Source organism: Saccostrea echinata, unplaced genomic scaffold (genome assembly GCF_033153115.1).
Source record: "Saccostrea echinata isolate AGI-Se365-2 ecotype Australia unplaced genomic scaffold, CSIRO_AGI_Sech_v1 ptg000016l, whole genome shotgun sequence".
NCBI classification, from domain to species: domain Eukaryota; kingdom Metazoa; phylum Mollusca; class Bivalvia; order Ostreida; family Ostreidae; genus Saccostrea; species Saccostrea echinata.
In genome coordinates, this window is record NW_026889765.1 from 7,529,571 (window position 1) to 7,553,300 (window position 23,730).

A 23,730-nucleotide genomic window follows, 5' to 3' on the forward strand; every position below is an offset into this window, starting at 1 on the left:
TAAAAACAACATCCACGACTGTACCTGTCCAGTACACACACTTTATTCTACATCCCTGACTGTACCTGTGTCTTATAAACAACATCCACGACTGTACCTGTGCATATACATACTTTATTCTACATCCCTGACTGTACCTGTGCCTTAAAAACAACATTCACGACTGTACCTGTCCAGTACACACACTTTATTCTACTTCCATGTCTGCATCTTTGCGTTATTAACAACATCCAAGAAAAGTTACTCAAGGCTCTACTAAAAGTTTGTTCTTTTGTCGTTTGTGACCCGAACCCCCACCCCCAATGCAACCCCCACTCCGTCAAAAAAATTGAATCATATAATCCTGCAAGAAAGCTTGGGATTTAGTCTTTTTTTTTAAGAGGAAATACTCCTTCTTTCGATATACTCCATCCTCGCCTTCACAACTTCTGCCAAGTTTTATTATTATTGTAGAAGAGTTTATAGGTAATGGATTAATTATTTTAAAACCAGTGTCAAAAAGTTAACTGTTCATTTAAAACTCTTCTCATAAAGAGGGGGAAGGGTTAGACAATTTTATAAATTGAAATCGGGTTTTAAACATAACAAGTGATCCAGATTTTCAAATACTCATGGAAATGGATAAATAACCATCAAATCTCTCCGTATGTTTAACTTATGTAAAAGTCAACTGACATATTAGATTCATTGGCAATAAAATGACTATTTTTGCTGCTTTTAGTATGTAAATATATGTTCTATACCCTCATACCCCCCCCCCCCTCCTCCCCAACAACCCACTCCCCTGAAACAAGAAACAATTGGTATAAATTTGAATTTCTGAAATAACAATTCATAATACTTTAAAAGGAATTGTTGTTTCAGTGAAGGGGGGGGGGGTTAAAAATATTTTCCGTTGATTTCTATAGAGATGAAGTTTTACCAAAATTATAGACTTATCTCTCTTTGTTTTCCCAAGTAAGTTATGTTTTTTGATAAAATTCACATAAATATTCGGTATATGAATATGAAAAAATCATTCCAATATGTCACCTTTCTAAATTAACTCTGCGATAGGTGGCAGAATTTTACTATCATTCTTGCTATCATATGGTTTATTCAAGCATGCGTATTAAAGCTATTGAGACAAGCTTTCTGCATTAACAATACTAGTCCACTACCGGCAAGTGTAATCTGGTTCCCATTAAAAATGGAAAATGCTGTAATTCTGTCAAAAAATCATTGAAGCGGAACATAATGCAAACTTGATCTGTGACTCATCAAGATACACTCGTATACCAAAAATCAACTCAATATCTGCAAACGTTTGGGAAAAAAGTGTGGAAAACCCTTAAAAATTAAAAAGATTGTAATTCCCTCAAAAATCAATGAAGCAGAACGAAATAAAAAAACTTGATCCGTAACTCATCAAAACACACTAACATACCAAAATCAGCTTAATATTTGCAAGCGTTTAGAAAAAAGTGCGGAAAACCAAGTGGGACAGAGGGACAGCTAGGCGGACAGTTTGACAGACAGACGGACGGACAGACTCAGAGGAAACCTATCGTCCCCTCCGGTTTCAATTTATTTTATTAGTCCCCTACCGGTGAAGCCGGAGGGGACTATAGGTTTCCTCTGAGTCTGTCCGTCCGTCTGTCGGTCTGTCTGTCTGTCTGTCTGTCTGTCCAACTTGGTTTTCCGCACTTTTTTTCTAAACGCTTGCAGATATTGATGAGCTGATTTTTGGCATGTGAGTGTATCTTGATGAGTTACAGATCAAGTTTGCATTTCGTTCCGCTTCAGTGCTTTTTGACGGAATTACGACCTTTTCATTTTTTCGGGGTTTTCCGCATTTTTTTCTAAACGTTTGCAGATATTGAGCTGATTTTTGGTATGTGACTTTACCTTGATGAGTTATAGATGAAGTTTGCATTTCGTTCCGCTTCATTGATTTTTGACGGAATCATGGCATTTTCAATTTTTAACGGGAACCAGATTACACTTGCCGGTAGGGGACTAGTATTGCTAATGCAATACTCTCAGAATGCTTGTTCTTATTGAAAGGGCAGATTACTCTATTTGCATAAATGTACCACAAAATTAGAACTCTTTAGTGTGCAGTGTATAGAGGGCTCTTAAGCACATGAAAAAAAATCCAACTTTTTCCTCATTTTCCCCTCCTGTTTATGTCATGTTTCATCATTGTTATTATTGTCATCATTATTATACCCCCGCTCCGAAGGAAAGGGGGGTATACTGTTTTACCCTTGTGTGTCTGTCTGTCTGTCCGTCTGTCTGTGTGTCAGTCTGTCTGCCTGTCCGTAACAAAATTTTCGTCACAGTTTTCTCAGCAACTACTCTTCGCAGATGCTTGAAATTTTAGCACACTCTTTGTTTAGGCATGCCATATTGTGGGATTCATTTTTGTACGAATCTGACGTCAACTTCTTGTTCATTCTTGTCTCTGTCCATAACTGAACTTGTGTACATTCACGTCAAAGCGGGGGTATTACTAGTGAGCATTGGCTCACAGACTTCTTTTTTTTTAATTCTTTTGAATGCCATTTAAACATTGAATTGTGAAGTGTAGATACATGTAGTATTACATGTACTGCAATAACTATTTTCGATAGGTCTTTCTTTGTTAACACGATAAAATGCACTATTCCATCCTAAAATGTTTTCAACTATGAAAACATTTTTATACCTTCTTCTGTGCCAACCCCAAAGTTGAGGGGTATTATTATCATAGTTTACAACTGATTATACGTCAAACGTATACGACAAATGTTTATTAAAATTAATTAAAATTAATAATAGTAATTGGCTATATGTTGACTTATAGATTTGAGTTTTCCACCTGTACACTGATGATTAATTGTGTCTCGAACTTGATTCTAATTGATTTTCATGGTCAAATTTCAAGAGTCAAGTACACACTTAAAGATCAAAATTTGTGAGTGAAAGAAAATTGTTTAAATATTGTTGTTTTTTATGGTAGGATGGTCCAAATACAGTATACAATACGTACCTCTTAAACCCTGAGAAGTTTATTGTGTGTAAATCTTGATTATAAGGCATAGGAAGTCATAGATGTAGTGTGTGTCATACGCAGGTACAGTTGTGGATGTTGTTTATAAGGCACAGGTACAGTCATGGATGTAGAATAAAGTGTGTGTACTGGACAGGTACAGTCGTGGATGTTGTTTATAAGGCACAGGTACAGTCATGGATGTAGAATAAAGTGTGTGTATTGCACAGGTACAGTCGAGGATGTTGTTTATAAGGCACAGGTACAGTCATGGATGTATAGTAAGATGTGTGTACTGGACAGGTACAGTCGTGGATGTTGTTTATAAGGCACAGGTACAGTCAGGGATGTAGAATAAAGTGTGTGTACTGGACAGGTACAGTCGTGGATGTTGTTTATAAGGCACAGGTACAGTCATGGATGTAGAATAAAGTGTGTGTACTGGACAGGTACAGTCGTGGATGTTGTTTATAAGGCACAGGTACAGTCATGGATGTAGAATAAAGTATGTATATATGCACAGGTACAGTCGTGGATGTTGTTTATAAGGCACAGGTACAGTCAGGGATGTAGAATAAAGTGTGTGTACTGGACAGGTACAGTCGTGGATGTTGTTTATAAGGCACAGGTACAGTCAGGGATGTAGAGTAAGATGTGTGTACTGGACAGATACAGTCGTGGATGTTGTTTATAAGGCACAGGTACAGTCATGGATGTAGAATAAAGTGTGTATATATGCACAGGTACAGTCATGGATGTTGTTTATAAGGCACAGGTACAGTTATGGATGTAGAATAAAGTGTGTATATATGCACAGGTACAGTCGTGGATGTTGTTTATAAGGCACAGGTACAGTTATGGATGTAGAATAAAGTGTGTGTACTGGACAGGTACAGTCGTGGATGTTGTTTATAAGGCACAGGTACAGTCAGGGATGTTGTTTATAAGGTACAGGTACAGTCATGGATGTAGAGTAAGATGTGTATACTGCACAGGTACAGTCGTGGATGTTGTTTATAAGGCACAGGTACAGTCATGGATGTATAGTAAGATGTGTGTACTGGACAGGTACAGTCGTGGATGTTGTTTATAAGGCACAGGTACAGTCAGGGATGTATAGTAAGATGTGTGTACTGGACAGGTACAGTCGTGGATGTTGTTTATAAGGCACAGGTACAGTCAGGGATGTAGAATAAAGTGTGTATATATGCACAGGTACAGTCGTGGATGTTGTTTATAAGGCACAGGTACAGTCATGGATGTAGAATAAAGTATGTATATATGCACAGGTACAGTCGTGGATGTTGTTTATAAGGCACAGGTACAGTCATGGATGTAGAATAAAGTGTGTGTACTGGACAGGTACAGTCGTGGATGTTGTTTATAAGGCACAGGTACAGTCAGGGATGTAGAGTAAGATGTGTGTACTGGACAGATACAGTCGTGGATGTTGTTTATAAGGCACAGGTACAGTCATGGATGTAGAATAAAGTGTGTATATATGCACAGGTACAGTCGTGGATGTTGTTTATAAGGCACAGGTACAGTTATGGATGTAGAATAAAGTGTGTATATATGCACAGGTACAGTCGTGGATGTTGTTTATAAGGCACAGGTACAGTTATGGATGTAGAATAAAGTGTGTGTACTGGACAGGTACAGTCGTGGATGTTGTTTATAAGGCACAGGTACAGTCATGGATCTAGAATAAAGTGTGTGTACTGGACAGGTACAGTCATGGATGTTGTTTATAAGCACAGGCACAGTCATGGATCTAGAATAAAGTGTGTGTACTGGACAGGTACAGTCATGGATGTTGTTTATAAGCACAGGCACAGTCATGGATGTAGAATAAAGTGTGTGTACTGGACAGGTACAGTCGTGGATGTTGTCAATCAGACACCGGTACAGTTGTCAGGACAGGTACAGTTGTTGATGTTGCATCCCAAGAAATTCCTTACGTTTTTATAAAGGTGCTATTGACGCTTTTCACCGATATTCCCTATAGATTGATTCCAGACAACTGATTGCAGAATCTTAGAGAGGCGGATCTAATAAGAATATTTACTTATACAAATATTTTCTTCGGATGTTATCGATAATTATAGCATTAATTTCCTTTAATATGAGCAATTATTTTAATACCATACCCTACATATTTCAGGTATCACGCCACGGTTATCGACCAGTCATGATGTTAATTGTTCCATGCATATAAAATTAATTTTTATTTCTTTTGAGAATTTTTTTTTTTTGGGGGGGGGGGGGGGTCTTCCAGCTTATTTTTACAACTTTGATACCTGTGCCTAGTAAATTTTATGTACTTTGTAAATAAATAATTTTTTTTGTCAGGAACTATTCTTTTTCAGGGCATTGGAGGCTATTTCCTGGGGTGCACTTGAGATGTTTATATATAACTCATTGAAAACGGGTGGATCAGCCCATTCCACCCGTATATATCGTAAGACATACAAATGTATATATATGGGGAAAAAAACCTGTGCTTTTCATTGACACCACTTGCGTGATCAATAAAATGGGTGAAATTAATAATATTGTGACGTACTTATACTTTCTAACATAAAATTAAGGATTACAAATTAATTTCAATATGTATTTTAATTTCCTTTTTTATTTTACTTTGTTTATTGTTTACTCGTATATTTTCTATAATTATACTAGGATGTTTCATTTTAAATTCATCATTATTATTGAGCACGTAGGATATTGAAATCATGCCCCCAGCCCCCCCCCCCCCCCCAAAAAAAAAAAAAAAAAATTAAAGACCTGGCTCATATTGTACTCTGAACATAAAGCTGTAAAAGTTTTGGATCTTTCCCTAATCACTGCTGTCATCGTTTGTCTCGGTATCACTGTCATGGGTAATATAAAGATTAGCGTTAATTGCGCTTTGATTGAATTCATTCTAAATTTAAATCGGAGAAAATCCACAGAATTTTTTGTCGTGGATGTTATTAATCAAGCGCGGGTTGAGTCAGTGGTAGTGTGTATGTACGGCACAGGTACATTCGCAGATGGTGTATATCAGGCACAGGTATACAGTCATAGATATACAAAATTTAGGCATAGTCAAGTTTACATATATTTTCCGCGATATATTCACTAAGCCAGTTATCGTTACCGTTTTGGCGATTACAGCCTTCCATAAAGTAGATTTATTTAAAATCAGAAATTTTCTTTCCTCCATATTAACACATTTCGTATTTTTCATTAAAAAACAATCCATACTTAATTAAAAACATATAGTTTAATATGTTGAACAATCCGGAAAATCTTGCTCTGACATTCCGTTTTTGATATTAGTGAGCAGGTACAGTCATGGATGTCCGGTACCAGCACTGCCGAGTACAGTTGCGGATGTTAGCTGACAGACCCCACTCCCGCATGGCGCAGTGGTTAGAGCATCTGCTCTAGAGTCGCGGAGTAAGCTAGGAACTAGTTGATCCTTACGTCGCGGATTCGAATCCCACTGCTGGATGTGGAAACCGGTCCTTCGGATGAGACCGTGTAAACCGAGGTCCCGTGTCGCAGTAGGTGCTGGCACGAAAAAGATCCCTCACTGCTTAATGGCCCTAAGTGCCGAGTATAGGTCATAATTTGTAGCCCTCCACCGGCAAGTGGTGGCGTATCCATATGAGAGAAAAATTCTCGAGAGGGACGTTAAACAACAAACAATCAATCAATCTGTCCAGAGAAGGACAGCAGGACCAAATTTACTCAGATGAGCGTTGTGGCCCATGGGCCTCTTCTTGTTTCTATGAACACACATGATGAAGTCACAAACTATTGCTAAAGTTCTGCAATTTTTTTTAAACAGTAATAAAAACAATGTTATTAAAGTTCATATCTAAATGTAGCGAACAATTTATATTAATAATTTTTAATAAGTTTTCCGCTTATGGTGACGGAGTTTGGATAGTCGGGGATACACATGTAATTCGGAGTTAGATACCTTGTGCTATTATATTATAGGCCTATAGGATAGAAAATTATTACAGAAGCAAGTGCCTGTGGCACGTACATGTTCAAGCATACATAGTAGCTACGCCACTGATCAATGATCTTGATCCGCCCCTCAACTCAGACAAAGCGCTTTGGAGACTATGATGCAAATAAGCATGTGTGTGAAATCAACGCAAACATCGAAAAAAAGAAGTGTGTAGGAAATGATGATCTCACATTGAAAGCATTTAACAACAGCACGGGTGTAGGTGTTACATTGTACAGAGAAATCCGGTGGTTAAATCTATTAAACGTAGTCAATATAGAGTGTTGAAGCCAAAGCTCGAATTTTCTCCTTGTGTAACGACTATACAGCAGGATCCTAATTTAGGACAGAAGATATTTACTTTCGGTATGTCTCATATAAATGAAAAATGTAGACATGTATAAAGTCGACATGACATTCAACGTGTATGTAGTTGAAGGGGTAAGGAAGGAAAGTATTGCATTGTCAAATGATACTATACTAATATAAACAGGTTGTTAAGCATGTCAGCCGTATGTTATGGAAGCCTCAACTGCCATTAGTTATGAGGCTTCTGTTGACAACATTAATATTGTGATGATACTTCACCATTATATGCTGAAACTTCGTCATAATATGATATTTTGTATTTATGTACTGATTCGTCTCCATTATACATGTATGCTGATACTTTTTCTTTATATCTTTTTTTACATTACATGATGTTACCTTGATATTACCTGTTGTCAGCAAATATGTTTATTTACTTCATTGCATATATTTCAGATATAAAAGTACAACATGAAGTATTGCAAAGACTTGAATTTCACTCAGACGTGGGTAAACCAAGGACTGAATCCATGTTTCATTGATACTGTCACCTCAGGCATATTATTCCTTCACATTTTGTTATTTGGCTGCATCCAATGTTCACTGTACAGAAAATATGCCACCAAACTGCCCGAGAAAAACCTTCCAGGTTCCTGTGGATTCACCCTGCAGGTCATGCTGAGCTTTATTCTCATGCTGGAGGCTGTAATTCACACAATTCTCTGTGACACCTCCATACGCGATCAGACTGTAGCGGGGTACCAGGTTTTTACCGCCATTGCCCTGGTTTACTGCTGGATAGCATCCATCAGGCTTTTGTTTTACGAGAGGAGACAGATGCTGCCCTCTATACCAACTCGAGGTCACGGCCTAATTTTACTGGTCTTCTGGAGCCTCGTTTTCATTAAGGAGAACTTGTCTTTTATATCATGGGAGAGTTCAAATTACTGGTGGTCCCTGAAGGGGTTAGTTTTGACAAATAACATCATGCGTAATGATAAAAATTATAAAGAATATTATTGTGTATGCTGTCCTATATTGTCTCATACATTGTGAAAAGTGTTAACTTGAATGTGTAAAACTAGCTCAGTCATTGTTCTAAAAAAATCAAAATTGAAACAAGGGAATATCCATATACATGTACATTAAATTTTTAAAGATATGCATCTGAGCTTTATTTAAGCAACTTCTATATTTAAAACTTACCTAATCTATTTAGGAAATATTTTTACTAATTTTTATTATTGTCAATTTTACAGGTACTCAGATCACATAGAATTAGGTCTGTGGATTGTTCGATACAGTTGTTCTTTGATGCTTCTGATTTTGGGATTTTTGGCTCCTGGTCTAAATAGAAACCTGTACCATCTTCTGACTGATGTAGAAAATGTAGGTAGTTATTAAGTAGGGAACTTGAAGTGATAGCATATCAGAAAGAGAGTATGAGCATGTCTGACAGAGAATGATAGCATGTCAGAGAGTAATATCATGTCAGACAGAGAGTCATAGCATATCAGAAGAGAGTATGCGCAAGTCAGACAGAGAGTATGAGCATGTCAGAGTCATAGCGTGTCAGACAGAGAGTGATAGCATGTCAGACAGAGAGTATGAGCATGTCAGAAAGAGAGTGATGGTATGTCTGGAAGAGAGTTATAGCATGTCAGAAAGAGAGTGATAGCATGTCAGAAAGAGAGTGATAGCATGTCAAAAAGAGAGTCATAGCAAGTCAGAAAGAGAGTATTAGCATGTCAGACAGAGAGTGATAGCATGTCAGACAGAGAGTCATAGCATGTCGGAAAGAGTCATGTCAGCATGAGTGTAATAGCATGTCAGACAGAGAGAGAGAACATTGAAATTCTTGTCATAATTTGGAATGTATTTGAAAAATATGTATTTAAAACTACACTTTTGGGCACAGGATATGCAATGTAGGCAAATGGCTGTCTCCAAAGCTGCACCCACATCCACAAGCCTTTGATTCAATACTTTAACTGTTTATAAAAAGATATGATAAATATAACAAGGGATTGGACAGTTTTTTAAAAATATGTAATTGTTTACTCATAAACCAATTTTTTTAAATACTTTGACTGCTGTGGCAGTTGAATGTATTTGTTCACCATTGGTCAAGTGGCTCAGTTGTTAGAGTACCTATCCACTGTCTAGAAATCAAGAATCCAGGGAACAAGTCCTGGCCTGGTCCATAGCAACTTCTCCTTTTCTATTACACTCTTAATGAACAATAATTTTTTTTTCCCCTACAGGGCCCCACTCCAGAAGTAGCACAGAATCAGTCTACTTGGAAGAATGTGTGGTCAAAACTTAAGGTTATGATTCCATTTGTATGGCCCAAGGGGAGCTATTGGAGGCAGGGGCTGGTCCTTGTCTGCCTGCTTCTTCTGGGGGCAGGGAGGGGGATAAATGTACTGGTCCCTCTCTACAGCAAATACATCAGTAAGATCTTTTAGATAAAAATTTATCTTATTATTTACGTACAGTCAACCTCATTATCTTGAACTTGATGGGACTCAGAAAAATCTTTGAAATATCAGAGGCTTCAGGAAAATGAGGTTAATATACTTTGCATAGAAAAAAGGTGGTTGGGACTTCCAATTCACTTTGACATATTCATGATATTCATTTAAGTTATCGATGTTCAAGATCCTGAAGTTCAAAAGTATTTCATAAATACCAAAATAGAGATGTTTTAAAAATCATAAAAAAGTTTGTTGCATTACAAACATATTGTAAATTTCATTTTTGTCCTTATATGGTTTATGCTAGATATAACTTTTCTTATCTACAGTAAACAGCCTGACTGTCCAACCCAACACACTTGGAGATGACCTTGCTGAATTGAAGGTCACGAGGCCAGAGTTTCGATATGATTATATACTCATTTATTGCTTACTTATTTTTCTCAAGGGAGGAGGAACAGGTAAAAATATCTACATTTATTTATTTTATATAATATACAGTAAAACTCAGTTTTAAAGAACTCACCTTAAAGGAAATCCCAATGATAAGGAAATTTTAATGAAATTTGTAGAAAACTTTACACTGTGTGACTTTTACAGATGTAAAGCCACTTAAGAGTCTTGGTTATGAGGAAAATGGGAAATCTCAGTGACTTTGTTTAGTTTGTTATAACCCAGTTTTGCTGTAATTGTAAAATGTGTACTGTATACATGTTTATGCATGTAGTGAAAGAACAATTTTGTACCTTTCATTCCTGAAATCTCTTGTAAATTTTTCAGTTTAATTCTGCTATTTGTAGGTACCACAGGGTTTTTAAACAATGCCAGGTCATTCCTATGGATACCAGTTCAACAGTATACAACTAGAAGAATCCAAGTTCGCTTGTTCAATCATTTACACAGGTATAGTTATTGTAATATTGCCATGGAGTTATATGTCAGTTAAAAACATTTAATTTACAAGCAGGTTCAAGTAAAAAAAGTGCATATGGCAGGGGCTGACAAATCCCATTGCCCGACACCCGGGACTAGTGAATTTTGGGGATGGGCATGTGAATTTTTATTAACCACTTGCGCGATGGCAAGTGATTTTTCAAGAAAAAAAAATAATACGTCTTAGTTTTAAGTGGAAATGGGCACTTGTAATAATCATTTTTTGTCTTCCTATTTTCATAGTTTATGGTGGGGCAAGTAAAATTTCAGGTATGGCAAGTGAATTTTGACCATGTACTCGCTCATGGGCAAGTACTTGAAAAGTCTATTTGTGTCAGCCCCTGTATGGATGTTTTTTTTAAATACAGCCTTAACCAAAACATATCATCTTTTGATTGACAGTAAGATTTATAAAACAAGTCCATCAAAAAATCATTTTTAAATTGCACACACTTCAAAAGTTATATTTCATGCTCTCTAGTAATAATTATTATGAGATTGATTCTAAGCTTTTTACTGCAATACTTTCATAATCCATCTCCTGTTTTAATAGATTGTCTCTGAGGTGGCATCTTCAGAGGAAGACGGGGGAAGTGTTACGAGTGATGGACCGAGGGACGAATAGTATCAACAATCTACTCAGGTATTCTTTACTTAAAATCATACTTATACAGTCAAAGCTCAGTATCTCAAACTTGCTGGAGCTGAAAAAAGACTTTGAAATATCCACTGATTCTAAATACTCAGGTTAAAAAATGGTTTTGATTCCCAAAATACATTAAAAACATATCCATGGTTTCTGAGATTTGATATATAAGATACCAAGGTATAAATGTATTTCACTTTTCAGTGATCTGAATAAAGGATTAACTAATACATGTGTATTCAAATATTTACATATTACATAAAAGCTCAAATGTTACTAAATGTAGATTTATAGCTGTAGGACTGTGTATGTGAAGTTCTAAGAATAATGAATATTCCATAGCATATCTCAAAAGAAATGAAATATATGCTTTAGGATTATTTTTATGCCCCCCCTTCGAGGGCATATTGCTTTGCTGCTGTCTGTTGGTCGGTCTCTGTCTGTCTGTCTGTCTGTCTGTCAGTTCACCAATAGTTTCCGTTCATTTTCTTCAGAGAGGTTGCACATACTGAAATACAATTTGGTATACAGATTTATCATAAGAATATCTAGGTCAAGTTCTGGTTTGGGTACGATCGAGCAATTTTTGACAGAGTTATGCTCCTTGGACTTAGAAAAATTCCAATTATTCGGTGGGGGGAGGGGGGGGGCATAAGTGTTTCACATACATCTCTTGTGATTATTAAATTCTTCCTAGGTGTTATTATAAAGAAACAGGAATATATCAACAGAATTATATTGATTTCATTATCAAATTAAGAAACTTTAAAATGATTTTGATCTTTTCTACTTAGTTACGTGGTGTTCCAGATCTTGCCAACAATCGTCGACATTATCATCGCTATCGTCTATTTCGTCACAGTTTTCAACTACATCTTTGGGCTTGTTGTCTTTCTCTGCATGGTTCTCTATCTAGGTCAGCATAACAAATTTATCTTAAAGAAAAATATTGACAATGCAGTAGCAATTTTTTTTTGTTAATCTATATAAAGAATTCCTTGTATCATGCTTCATGTATTTGTGAGTCAAACATTCAAAATTCCATTTTCTCTTTTATAATTTTCATTGAAACATGGTAATTTTTTTTGTTAGAGTATTTAATGTTTCTTTTTTATGTGCTTCAGCACAAATGTGCTACTTTTTGAAAGCTTGGTACACTTAGAAAAAAAAATAGAACTGAAATGATGACATTTAGGGGCATGCAATTGATGGATATGCTTCATTAAATGCTTCAGCTTAATTGATTTGGTCATTCATTTTCATGGAGCATATAATCATCAGAATGCTTTAATATGGACTAGGAAGTCCTGTTTGTCATCATAATTAATTATTAATTAGTTGGGCAGTAACTAAATTGTCTCTTTTACCTTAGCTGTTACCATTTGGATCACTGAATGGAGAACTAAATACAGACGAGAGATGAATAAACTGGACAATGAGAAAAACTCCAAGGCAGTGGATTCCCTGCTCAACTTTGAAACGGTAAATAAAGTTTAATTAATGATGGTTGATGGAGAATGAAATATAATTTTTTTATTTTAAAGTACATTAATTGTTGTCTTGGATATTTGAGAGGTCATCATATCCTAAAAAGGAGAATAATTATTTGTACATAATTTCCCAGGGTTTTTTTTAATCTTAATGAAATGTTTTAATGTTTGCATCACTTTATCTCTCAGGATATATCTTTGTCTTAAATTCGCTCTTTTAAGGTGCCTTTGTCCTACATGACTGTATATTGCTTTTCTGTCCACGTCTGTCTGCCTCGAAAGGTCTGTATTTTGTTGCATTCTTTAATATAATGTACTTTCCATTCTAGGTTAAATATTATGGAGCTTCAGAATTTGAGACTAACAGATTTGATACAGCAATAAAAGATTATCAGGTATACTTATAAATTACATGTACATGTTGAAGCAATAAGAAATGCATCTCTATTTTATCACTCAGAAATTAATTTGAAAGCTTCATATGTGTGGTAATAATCTTTAATTTTTTTTTTATAAAGAAAGTACCTAATATTTCTTTCTTTATTTTGAATGGATTTCTCTCATGAATGTATGTCTTTTTGGGAATTATATTGTTCAACCAACAAATTCTTAAAATTTTACACATTATTTGCATTTTATTTAAATTTAAAAAAAAAAAAAAATTCAAATTATGTGTTTAATTGGTGTGTACTTTAACAGGTGATGTTTGAGACAACTTTTTACCAAATTCTGTTTTTAGATTGCAGAGTGGAAATCGACTGCCTCGCTCAACCTCCTGAACTCCCTCCAGAACACGGTGATAACCTTCGGAACGATCAGTGGCTCTCTGTTGTGTGCATATGCAGTGGTGTACTCTATCAGTGACCTTCACCTCACGGTGGGGGACTACGTTCTGTTCGGGACGTACCTCAGTCAGCTGTATGGACCACTCAACTGGTTAGGAACTTATTACAGGTAAATACGAGTGCTTAGTGAATTTTTAAACTTACTAATATATGTATAAGAAACTAAAGTCAAATGTGAGTATCTTGAACTCATCAGAAATTGAACTTGTCCTTGAGATATCCAGGGTTTGAAATATTGAAGTTGAAAATCACAATGAAGAATAAATCAGAATCATAGATTCACTTTTGACATCCATGGTTTTTGACACATTAGTATTCAAAATATAGAGGCGTAACTGCAGAAAGCAATGAAATCATAGATACACTTTTAACATCCATTATTTCTTTGACATATGTGTCCTCTTACAAGATACATACAAACAGAAGCAAATGAAAAATAAAAAAAAATGATATTAGTATAAACTACACTAAAACCAGTTTTCAAAAAGTTTTAAAACATCATCGTTTAGGAGGCAAATGAGTGAAGTTTAAACTGACATGATTTTACCATGTGATAGTATTCGCATAATGTCAAATTTACCAGACTAGAGTGCAAGAAAGTCTCTGAGACAGGCATGTGTTCAAGTAATCAAAATAAGACTCAGATATACATGTATAATATACTTGAGATTATGGACTCACTTCAGAAACCCTTAGGATTTGATAAATCATTGTCCAAGATGCTGATATTCAGCCATATTTTATGTCTGTATTTCAGAATGATACAGCAGTCTTTCATTGATATGGAGAACATGTTTGAACTGTTGGATGAAAGTCAAGAGGTAAACTTTTTATCGCATCTTTTTTTCTGCAAATAATCTTTTACAGTGTACTATCAAAGGACAATTATGAGGGGTGATCAAAAAGTTTGCGAACTAATTGAATTACTTCCTTAAAAGAAATAAAATGAGGTATCAGCGTTCATTATTTTTTAAAGTAGTCCTCTCCAATGCTAATGCACATCTGCCATTGTTCTGCTCATGCACAAATCTTCAATGCTTCGTAGCGTTCTGTTCACAAAAGCTAAGAGATTAAACTTTACAGCCGTTCGTTGCTTGAGTACGACTGAGTCAACCGTTTTTTGTCACAAGTCACCTACATATTGATGTCATTTTCACATTGTGACGTCACAAACAGGGAGCAAAACTTTATATAACATCTGCTATTTATAGAACATGTGTATGACTATGTGTGTGCCAAATTTCATTCTGATCTGAATTGTGGTTTTGTCAATATAGAGATAGTTCGCGAACTTTTTGATCACCCCTCGAATTTTCCGGAGTTTTGGCCCTGATGACTTTTAATTATTAAATGAATAAATCAACATGTTGACATTGTCACAATATTAGCATCTTCCTTATCAAAATGTCAATTCTCTTACTGTCACCTCCTAATGAGATGAGAGTAAGCGAATCAGACACTTGGCTAGCAAAGATGCAATATTTGATAGATCTGATGTTAGATTCATTTTTTCCATCATGCAGATTAAAGATATCCCGGATGCTAAGAATATCGCAGTTACCAATGGTAAAATAGAATTCAGAAATGTCAACTTCCATTATGAAGAAAGGTAAATAATTGTTATTTGGCAGCTCTGGTTTCTATGTCATTACACAGTAGATCAAGTAGAGATCTAGTTCTCCTCAGAATTAATTGATAAATGACAAATTATGTTCTTTAAATTAGATATATTGTATGAAATCCCCAAAACATGTAGAATTTTGAACAAAGAAATTTAAGTACTCAGATATAGAGAAATTATATAGAAATATTTTTGCAGAATATTGAAATACTTTAATGTGAATTAAATATGCAGTACTTATTTCTGTTTATCTTGTCAGTAAAAAGATTCTGAAGGATGTTTCCTTTGTGGTACCAGCTGGACAGACTTTTGCACTAGTATGTAGCTTTTTCAATATTTTATAGTTATCACACACTCATCTTACTATATAAAATTAAACTTTTTTTTTCAAAGCCCATATTTTGTTGTCATTGTCAATTGCTTTCTTAGAAATTGCTGTATTTATAACTTCCATTCCAAAAACAAATTGACCATTTTCAACCAAATCTGTCACAATGATTTTCTTTGCATGGTAAAAAATCTTTCAATTTGTGGATACCTACATATTGATTCAATCATGAATGTTTATTATGAGATTTATGAAATTTACTCTGTACATTCAACTGTACTTGTAGGTAGGTCACTCGGGCAGTGGAAAGAGCACCATTATCAGACTGCTATTCAGATTTTATGATGTTATTTCAGGGAAGATCCTTATAGATGGTCAAGACATTTCACTGGTTAGTTTGAATTGAAGTGAAATATTCTCTTATTTGTTTAATTTGTCAGCCTTTAAACAATTTCATATACAGTCAAATTTTGTCATTTCAAACTTGATGGACCAAGATAAAACGTCCAGATATCAAGGATTTTAGATAATAAGGGCGAAAATCATAGAGAAAAAGTAGTTGTGACTGCCAACACACTGCTACATGTCCCTGGTATTTGAGATAATAAAATTCAACTGTTATTGTTAGAGGCATGTCAGTGTTGATACAAGTGGTAATACATGTACAATGACTTAATACTTATTGCAATATTGTACCTTTTAGTGCTTTTTGATTTTGAAGGTCAAACAAGAATCTCTCCGACAGCAAATTGGTGTTGTGCCCCAGGATACCGTCTTGTTTAATGCTGATATCCGCTATAATATACGTTATGGTAATGTTGACGCTAATGACAAACAGGTGGAAGAAGCAGCTGATAATGCAGATATTCATGAGAGAATTTTATCTTTTCCTGATGGTAAGGATGCATTTCTTCTTCACATTAAGATTGTAGAAAATAACTATTTAACTTTGTACTTTTATATATGTCTTTTAAAGCATTTCAGAAATATGCTAAATGCAATGTAAGGTTATGCTTATCTTATGAAGATAATATGGGTCCCACTTGAAAAGTGCTATGCAGTGATAAAATTTCCTCATGTCTGTCCCATATCACTTGTGTGTGAATATGTCTCTCCATATCATTTGTCTGCCAATATGTCTGTCCCATATCACTTGTCTGCCAATTTGTCTGTCCCATATAGCTCTTGTTTGCTGATATGTATTTCCAACAGAGCACTTGTCTACCAATATGTCTGTCACAGTCACACATATCACTTGTCTGCCAATATGTCTGTTCCATATACCACTTGTCTGATTCAAAAGTACATACATGTATGTACTAGTATATCTTTTTTACCTTTGATTCAGTATGTCTCTCACATCACCATACATTGTCTTTGAGTAAAGGATGTGTGCTGATGTCAAACCAAGTTTAACAATTTTAAAATGCATGACAAATGAATAAATTCATTTTTTTTGGCTATATTATAAGAAACATTTTGGTGAACTGGAGTCAATCTTTACACCTAATTCAACATCCTTCCAAAATAATGCATTATACTCTCTTAGTCAATTTAATAAGATCTACATACATTATTTTAAAACTGTTTTACAGGTTATAACACAGTGGTTGGGGAGAGAGGACTTAAGCTAAGTGGTGGAGAGAAACAGAGGGTGGCTATAGCCAGGACTATACTGAAGAACCCCCAGATTGTCCTGCTGGATGAGGTAATATTTAAATATTGTGGATTAATCTTATACTTGATTTGTTAGCATGTAATCAAAGGAAATTTTGAGTTTTATTTTTATCAGTTCTGACATTTCTTTAAATGGCTGGCTATTTTTTCTGTTGATAAAGAAACACTGAAGGTCCATGCTTGACACAAAGATTACCTTACATTTATATAAATTCATGACATCTACAGGTATGTCATAAACTGAACCAAGGTCAATTTGAGAAGGAAAAAGTCACTGACAGAGAAATATGTCTGACAGAAATATATGTCCATGTACATTGGAAGCCTCCTTCCAGCAAAACAAAGGCTTATGAAAGATTGGAATTTATATATGTTTGACCTAAAGACAGTTAATGGCTACTGGATGAGGAGATGTTAATAACTCTATTGCAGAGAACATTTAGTACATTAATGTTTTGTTTCACACATCTCAAGTCACACAGTAACCATCATAAATTAGTCGAATATGTGAATCTGACATTTGAGGGTTATTGTTTTATTACTGGCAGAAAACTCAAAAGAATAGATACAATGTAGTAGTAGATAGTATCATTCTGAGTGTGTGTTTATACACAGACCTCCATTCTTATTTTTTTTTTTCAGGCTACATCTGCGTTGGACACCAAGACAGAACGTAACATACAGACATCCCTGGAGAGAGTTTGTGAGAACAGGACTACCATAATTGTGGCTCACAGACTCTCCACCATTATACATGCTCATCAGATCCTAGTTATGAAAGAAGGGGTGATCGTAGAAAGGGGAACGTAAGTGTTACAAGATGGGAGTCAGTTTATTATACATGATCATTAGATCCAATTTATGAAACAGGGGTTGATTATTCAAATAAAAATTTAGCATTTATTTAAGGAATTTGTGTTTTTATCAAAAAGTCAAAGTTTTTCAACAGGTTGGTTTAATCAGTAATATGCCAGGTTTTTCTAATTTGTATGATATTCTGGAGAAAAAAAATTACATTGTCTTATGGATGTACATGTACATATTCATACTATATATATAATATAATATATGTACTATATTCAAGATCATTGTATTATACATTTATTGACTGGATTCGAGGGCAACATGCATGTTTTGTCGGACCAGAGAATCAAACAAATGTTTTGTTATATCTTTTACTTTTTTGGGGGGGAGGTATCTTGTGCTGGCTTTCATGATGTAAATTTCATTTACCCGCACTGGGGTTTAAACTTTTGGTCAATTCCGTAACAGTCAAACACCAATGAATGCAAATAAGAAATAGCTGATCCTGCCCACAGTGTAACGTAAGCGGTCCAATATCTCATTGACTGGGCCAGTATCTTGCTCTGTGGTGTCCAACATTGAGTTTTTTGGATTGCTCAGTAAATCACTGGAAATGTTAGACTTTTTTCAGTATAGATTTATATAGGAAACAGTTTTTAATAGCAAAACAATATCTGATATACCACATCAATATTTTTAAAATTATTATTAATTAAGCAGGTTTACTCAGCTCAGCAGCAGATTTTTTTTATAATAAACTAGATAGGAAGTACTCATACTTTTATAAACTTGTCTTTTATACTCAGCCTTTTCCTTTACAGTCATGATGAGCTTCTCCAAGTGAATGGTTTCTATGCCGACATGTGGCATCAACAGCTGACTAAGAAAGAGGAAGCGGGCGATGACAAACACAATGGGAACGGAACTGTCAGTTCAGGAAGTATAAATAATGATGCTGATGCTTCCTAAGTGCAGTTTATTCTGTCTTTCATGATCAGATTTAAATATTTTTTTTTCTTCAATTCTAATAGAAGGAATAATAATCAAATATATTATGTATTTATACCAGGTGTATGGTAATGTCTTGTGTATGCACTATTTGTTTAATTAATATTTTGTGATATTCAGTTGTCTTATTGTGCTTTTTTTCATAAACAAAGGATCTGATTTTAGATACATATTGAATTTTACATGTACCTTAATTTAAATTTGCCAATGTTCTGTCAGTCATAACCATACTCTTTAAATCTTGGATTTTACTTCATTTATAACTGCATCACTTCTCAACTGAAATAACCTTTGAACTATTTCATTGTGTCCTTATTTGGTCTCAGAGGATTAGAAAGAAAGAGGCAGAAGCTAGAATATGGGAGGTGATAAGTGATAAAGCAGTGTTATAGTTTTGGTGAAGTGTCATGTTGTAAATTTTGAATTTACTGGGTGGCAGTAAATACAAAATTAAAACATGACAGAAGTAAATGTATGCATAATAAATCATGTATCAAGTTTCATTAAGATAAGGTTTATAGTAATTTAGGTAAATTAAAATGTTATTGTGTAAGTCAAAAATGTCCATTTATAAGCATGTATCAGAGTTTTTACCAATTGAAAATTGAAATTCGTGTTGATTTCTAGCATGTCTCTTCACCACCAATGCAAATTAGTGTGGTTCCACAATGTCTGTTGTCACTCCATATATATACCAACAAAAAATAGACACTTAAAATTTCTTGTTCTTTCTATTTACCTGTAGAAGTTCCTAGGACATGGGTTATTCCTGTAGTTATTTGTTAGTTATGTAAATATTACTGTGAAGATTTTAAAATATATGCCATAAGATGGTATAGTTAGAGATCTCTGTCAACACACTTTTAAAAACTCTACAATAATGAAATTTAGTGCCATAAATACAGATAACAGTATGTCTGTGATATGATGTATAAAGTTTCAGTTATATCTTTAAAGGAAAGTTGTAAGGGAAATTCATTTTACCATAGTTTTTAGCTCTACTAATCAGAGACTGTCTGTCTGTAAACAATTTTTTGAAATGCTTTTCCTCCTACAGTTTTGGTCCAGTTTAATAAGACTTAGACACAGGTAGACTATACTAAAATATATAACTCTTTATATTAGTTTTTGATTTCGACAAAAGGTGTTGCAATGGTTATTATAAAAAAAGAAATTTCTTTGATTTTTTTTTTCATAATGCTACTCCTACAGTTTTGGTCCAATTTCAGTAAGACTGTGATGAATAATTCTATGTATTTTTATATTTCTAAAAATGGTGTTGCCATGGTCAGTAAATATAAAAATTTCTTTAAAATTCTTTCCAATTGCTATTACTAAAGTCCCCCCCCCCCCCCAATTTCAAGAAAAACATGGTACACAAGTAAACTGTACTAAAATACATAATTCTGTTTATCAGTTTTTGATTTTGACAAAAGGTGTTGCCATGGTTACTAAAAAAAGATTTTTTTTGAAATTCTCTCAAAATGCTACTCCTCCTACAGTTTTGGTCCAATTTCAGTAAGACTTGGTACACAAGTATATACTAATTAAGGTACATAACTCTGTTTATCAATTTTTGATTTTGACAAAAGGAGTTCCATAGTTACCAGAACTAGAAATTTCTTTGAAATTCTTTCAAAATTCTACTTCTACAGTTTGGTCTGATTAAACTTTTTCACAAGTAGACTATACAGTGTGGATTCGTTATTACGGTGACGGTTTTATAAGATAAAACGCTTATTACGTTGTAAATTCAAAGCACAAAACCATTTCTTAACAAATCTATACAAAATAGAACCGTTTATTACGATGTCCTAAAATGCCGGGACTCGGTATTACGATGTAAAAATTCTGTCCAAAATTTTTTTTTCACTCCGTGTTTATTCAGTGTTGATCGACGGTAGACACTTAAGGAGACGCTAAATAAACATTGAAACACCTGTGCTCTGACAGAGTGTTAACTTGCAGGGCCGTTAGGTGATTAGTGACGCTTGACTGCACACACCTTGACTGTTCTAGCGAGGTCAGCAGAACTGGAGACATCGTGTCAAAGCCATTGTTAAACAATTAAATTTAAACTGTTTATTTAAAAACGTAGTCTCTAGTTTATCTATGTCTGTAAAGTTTATTTTATCTTTTATACTTTGGTTAATAAATAAAATTAATTTATTAAATAAAAGGTTACATTTAATCTTGTGCCTGTATGTTAAACACGTATTGTGTAATTTCGTTTGCAATTAAATTGCGGTAATGGACAGCTTGGGTATCAAACATAATTTTGGCCAAATTTGAACTTCACTTACGTTTTAACAGCTTTGATTGTGGCTTGGACTACCTCACAGGTGTCAGCAGAAATACAAATCGATAATTGCTGAACTGCTAATTGAACTCTGTTCAGTAATTTAAAAAATTAAATTTATTTTGACATATAGCTTGTACGTTGTCAAATTCCGTCCTTAAATATGCCAGTCACACTCTTTCATCAGTTGTTCACTGCTGCTCTAAGCTCATTGAACACCCAAAAGCTCACTAAAAATTGTTGTTTTTATGTAGTAAACGACTTTAAATTGAATACGAAGACGGCTTGTTGAATTTTTTACGAACGCATTATCTACAGAGTCAGAAACGAAAGTAAAAGTAAGGAAATGGCGGTAGATAAATGAAGATCCGATAGATCGCCGAAGTTTTTATAAGAAATATACGTATTTCTTTTAAAATGAAAGAAATAGAAGAAATATCACCATGAAGATATCTATTCAAGATAAGTTGTTAATAAATCATATATGTATCAGCGTTTTGATTAGGAATTAGAACAGAAGAAGGGAACAAAAGGGCAAAAATACACCTTCCACAAAAATAACAAACTTTCAAAACGATGTTTTAATGGATTTTATTGGGAACTTTTATTACGTTGCCCTCGGTATTACGATATTTTCCCGTGACAAAATGAACATCGTAATAACGAGACCGCACTGTACTAAGATACATCTTTTTAAACTCTAATGGTCAGAGACAAGAAGAGCTAGCTTATGCGATAGTAAGGTGTCTGTCGTCTGTAAACAATTTTTCAAAATGCTACTTCTCCTACAGTTTTGCTCCGATTTCAGTATAACTTGGCACACAAGTAGACTACACTTAAATATATAATTCTATTTATCGGTTTCTGATTTTGATGAACAGTGTTGCCATGGTTACTAAAAATAGAAATTCTGTGAACTAATTTCAAAATGCTACTTTCCCTACAGTTTTTGTCTGATTTCAATGTTAATTGGAACACAAGTAGACTACACTATGATACATATTTAAAATTCTTTATATCAGTTTTTGGTTTCAAGACTAAACTAAAGATCATTATTCTAATTCATTGCTTTTGCATAGTTTCAAGTCCAAGTGCTACATTTCTCTTCCTTTGATAAATGTACGAAGCAGTAGAGCTACAGTCTCGTCAGAGACTTCTGGTTTATTATAAGTTCACACCAGTGAAGCTACAGTCTCATCAGAGACTTCTGGTTTTTATTTTTCTTTGTATGCTATCTTAATATTATTCACATTATCTTCTTGTGTGCCAGATATTTGTGAAAAAATTTACAATTTTTATAAACATACATATTGTATTAAACTTTGTCTCACTTTTCTGTTATGTGTGGGTGTGCTAAACTTGGTGCTTCTATAATACATGTATACTATTTCAAAGATTATTTTTGTTTTAAACAAAGGAAATTGTAGTAGACATAAGATATTAAACCATATAAGTGGAATTTTTAGAGAGACACAAATTTAGTGATTTGTCTTTAAATTAATCGGTATAGGATTTTAGCGAAAAGTAATTTTAGTGATTTTATAATGCCCATAAAGATTATGCTTACCTCCAATGTGGAATGAACCGTTCATAATATTCAACATCTACATGTATAAATATTCTTGTACAAAGATTGAAAGAAAATAGTTCAATAAAGATGTAATTTCACTAGTGTCAAACTGAACTCATGAAAGAATATGTATGTAGCATCAGCTTTTTATTTCATTCATTTGATCAGCTTTCATTCCAGTGGCATTAGGAATTGTTACAAGAAATCCATGAAAAATCAGAAGTGTAGTACATGCATATTTACATGTATGTGCATTTAAGCTTAACAAGAATTTACATTTTACTAACATAAATGCATGCATTTATTTACATGTTTAATTTATGTAATTTGTTATATGTCTTTAAGTTACCAGTAGTAAATCTTAATTAGTGCATTTATTTTGCAATAAAGATTTCTCAACAGTACAGCAAGACTTCTTTGTTCTCTCAGTCACAATATGTATGAATATTATTCACCACTATTTTCAGAAGTCGACCAATTGTTCATCCCAAACGTGGATTGAAATCTACAGATAATGAAACGTCCATGAACTGAGAGAAAAAAAAATGTTTGCCATACTGACCTTAAAGACACCTATGAACCTGAATATAGAATACTGGTGTTAGACCTATGATCACTGGTTTTGTATCAATGGTTACTTGACTGTGCTATACTATTAGTTACGGTGCGATACCAATGATTACTGGTTTTGTATCAATGGT

At 34.3% G+C, this 23,730-nt stretch overlaps 1 protein-coding gene across 1 annotated transcript; it reads left to right on the forward strand.

The window, feature by feature from the left end:
* Nucleotides 1-7,189: 7,189 nt before the first annotated feature.
* Nucleotides 7,190-23,433, forward strand: LOC133188388 (ATP-binding cassette sub-family B member 6-like). Its single transcript, XM_061323784.1, has 19 exons — nt 7,190-7,388; nt 7,788-8,296; nt 8,591-8,720; nt 9,596-9,785; nt 10,138-10,269; nt 10,609-10,711; nt 11,295-11,384; nt 12,182-12,303; nt 12,760-12,869; nt 13,207-13,272; nt 13,617-13,831; nt 14,480-14,543; nt 15,246-15,331; nt 15,603-15,660; nt 15,958-16,062; nt 16,393-16,567; nt 17,267-17,379; nt 17,991-18,154; nt 18,974-23,433. The coding sequence occupies exons 2-19, from the start codon at nt 7,803-7,805 to the stop codon at nt 19,119-19,121; spliced, it is 2,565 nt and encodes an 854-aa protein (XP_061179768.1). The 5' UTR covers nt 7,190-7,388; nt 7,788-7,802; the 3' UTR covers nt 19,122-23,433.
* Nucleotides 23,434-23,730: the final 297 nt, after the last annotated feature.

What these genes read in the sequence shown, in the direction of transcription:
- LOC133188388 (XM_061323784.1), top strand. Translation starts at nt 7,803, where the DNA reads ATGAAGTATTGCAAAGACTTGAATTTCACTCAGACGTGGGTAAACCAA. An exon ending in ATGGTCAAGACATTTCACTG is followed by an intron (nt 16,063 to 16,392) that starts GTTAGTTTGAAT and finishes TTGATTTTGAAG; the next exon opens with GTCAAACAAGAATCTCTCCG. An exon ending in AATTTTATCTTTTCCTGATG is followed by an intron (nt 16,568 to 17,266) that starts GTAAGGATGCAT and finishes ACTGTTTTACAG; the next exon opens with GTTATAACACAGTGGTTGGG.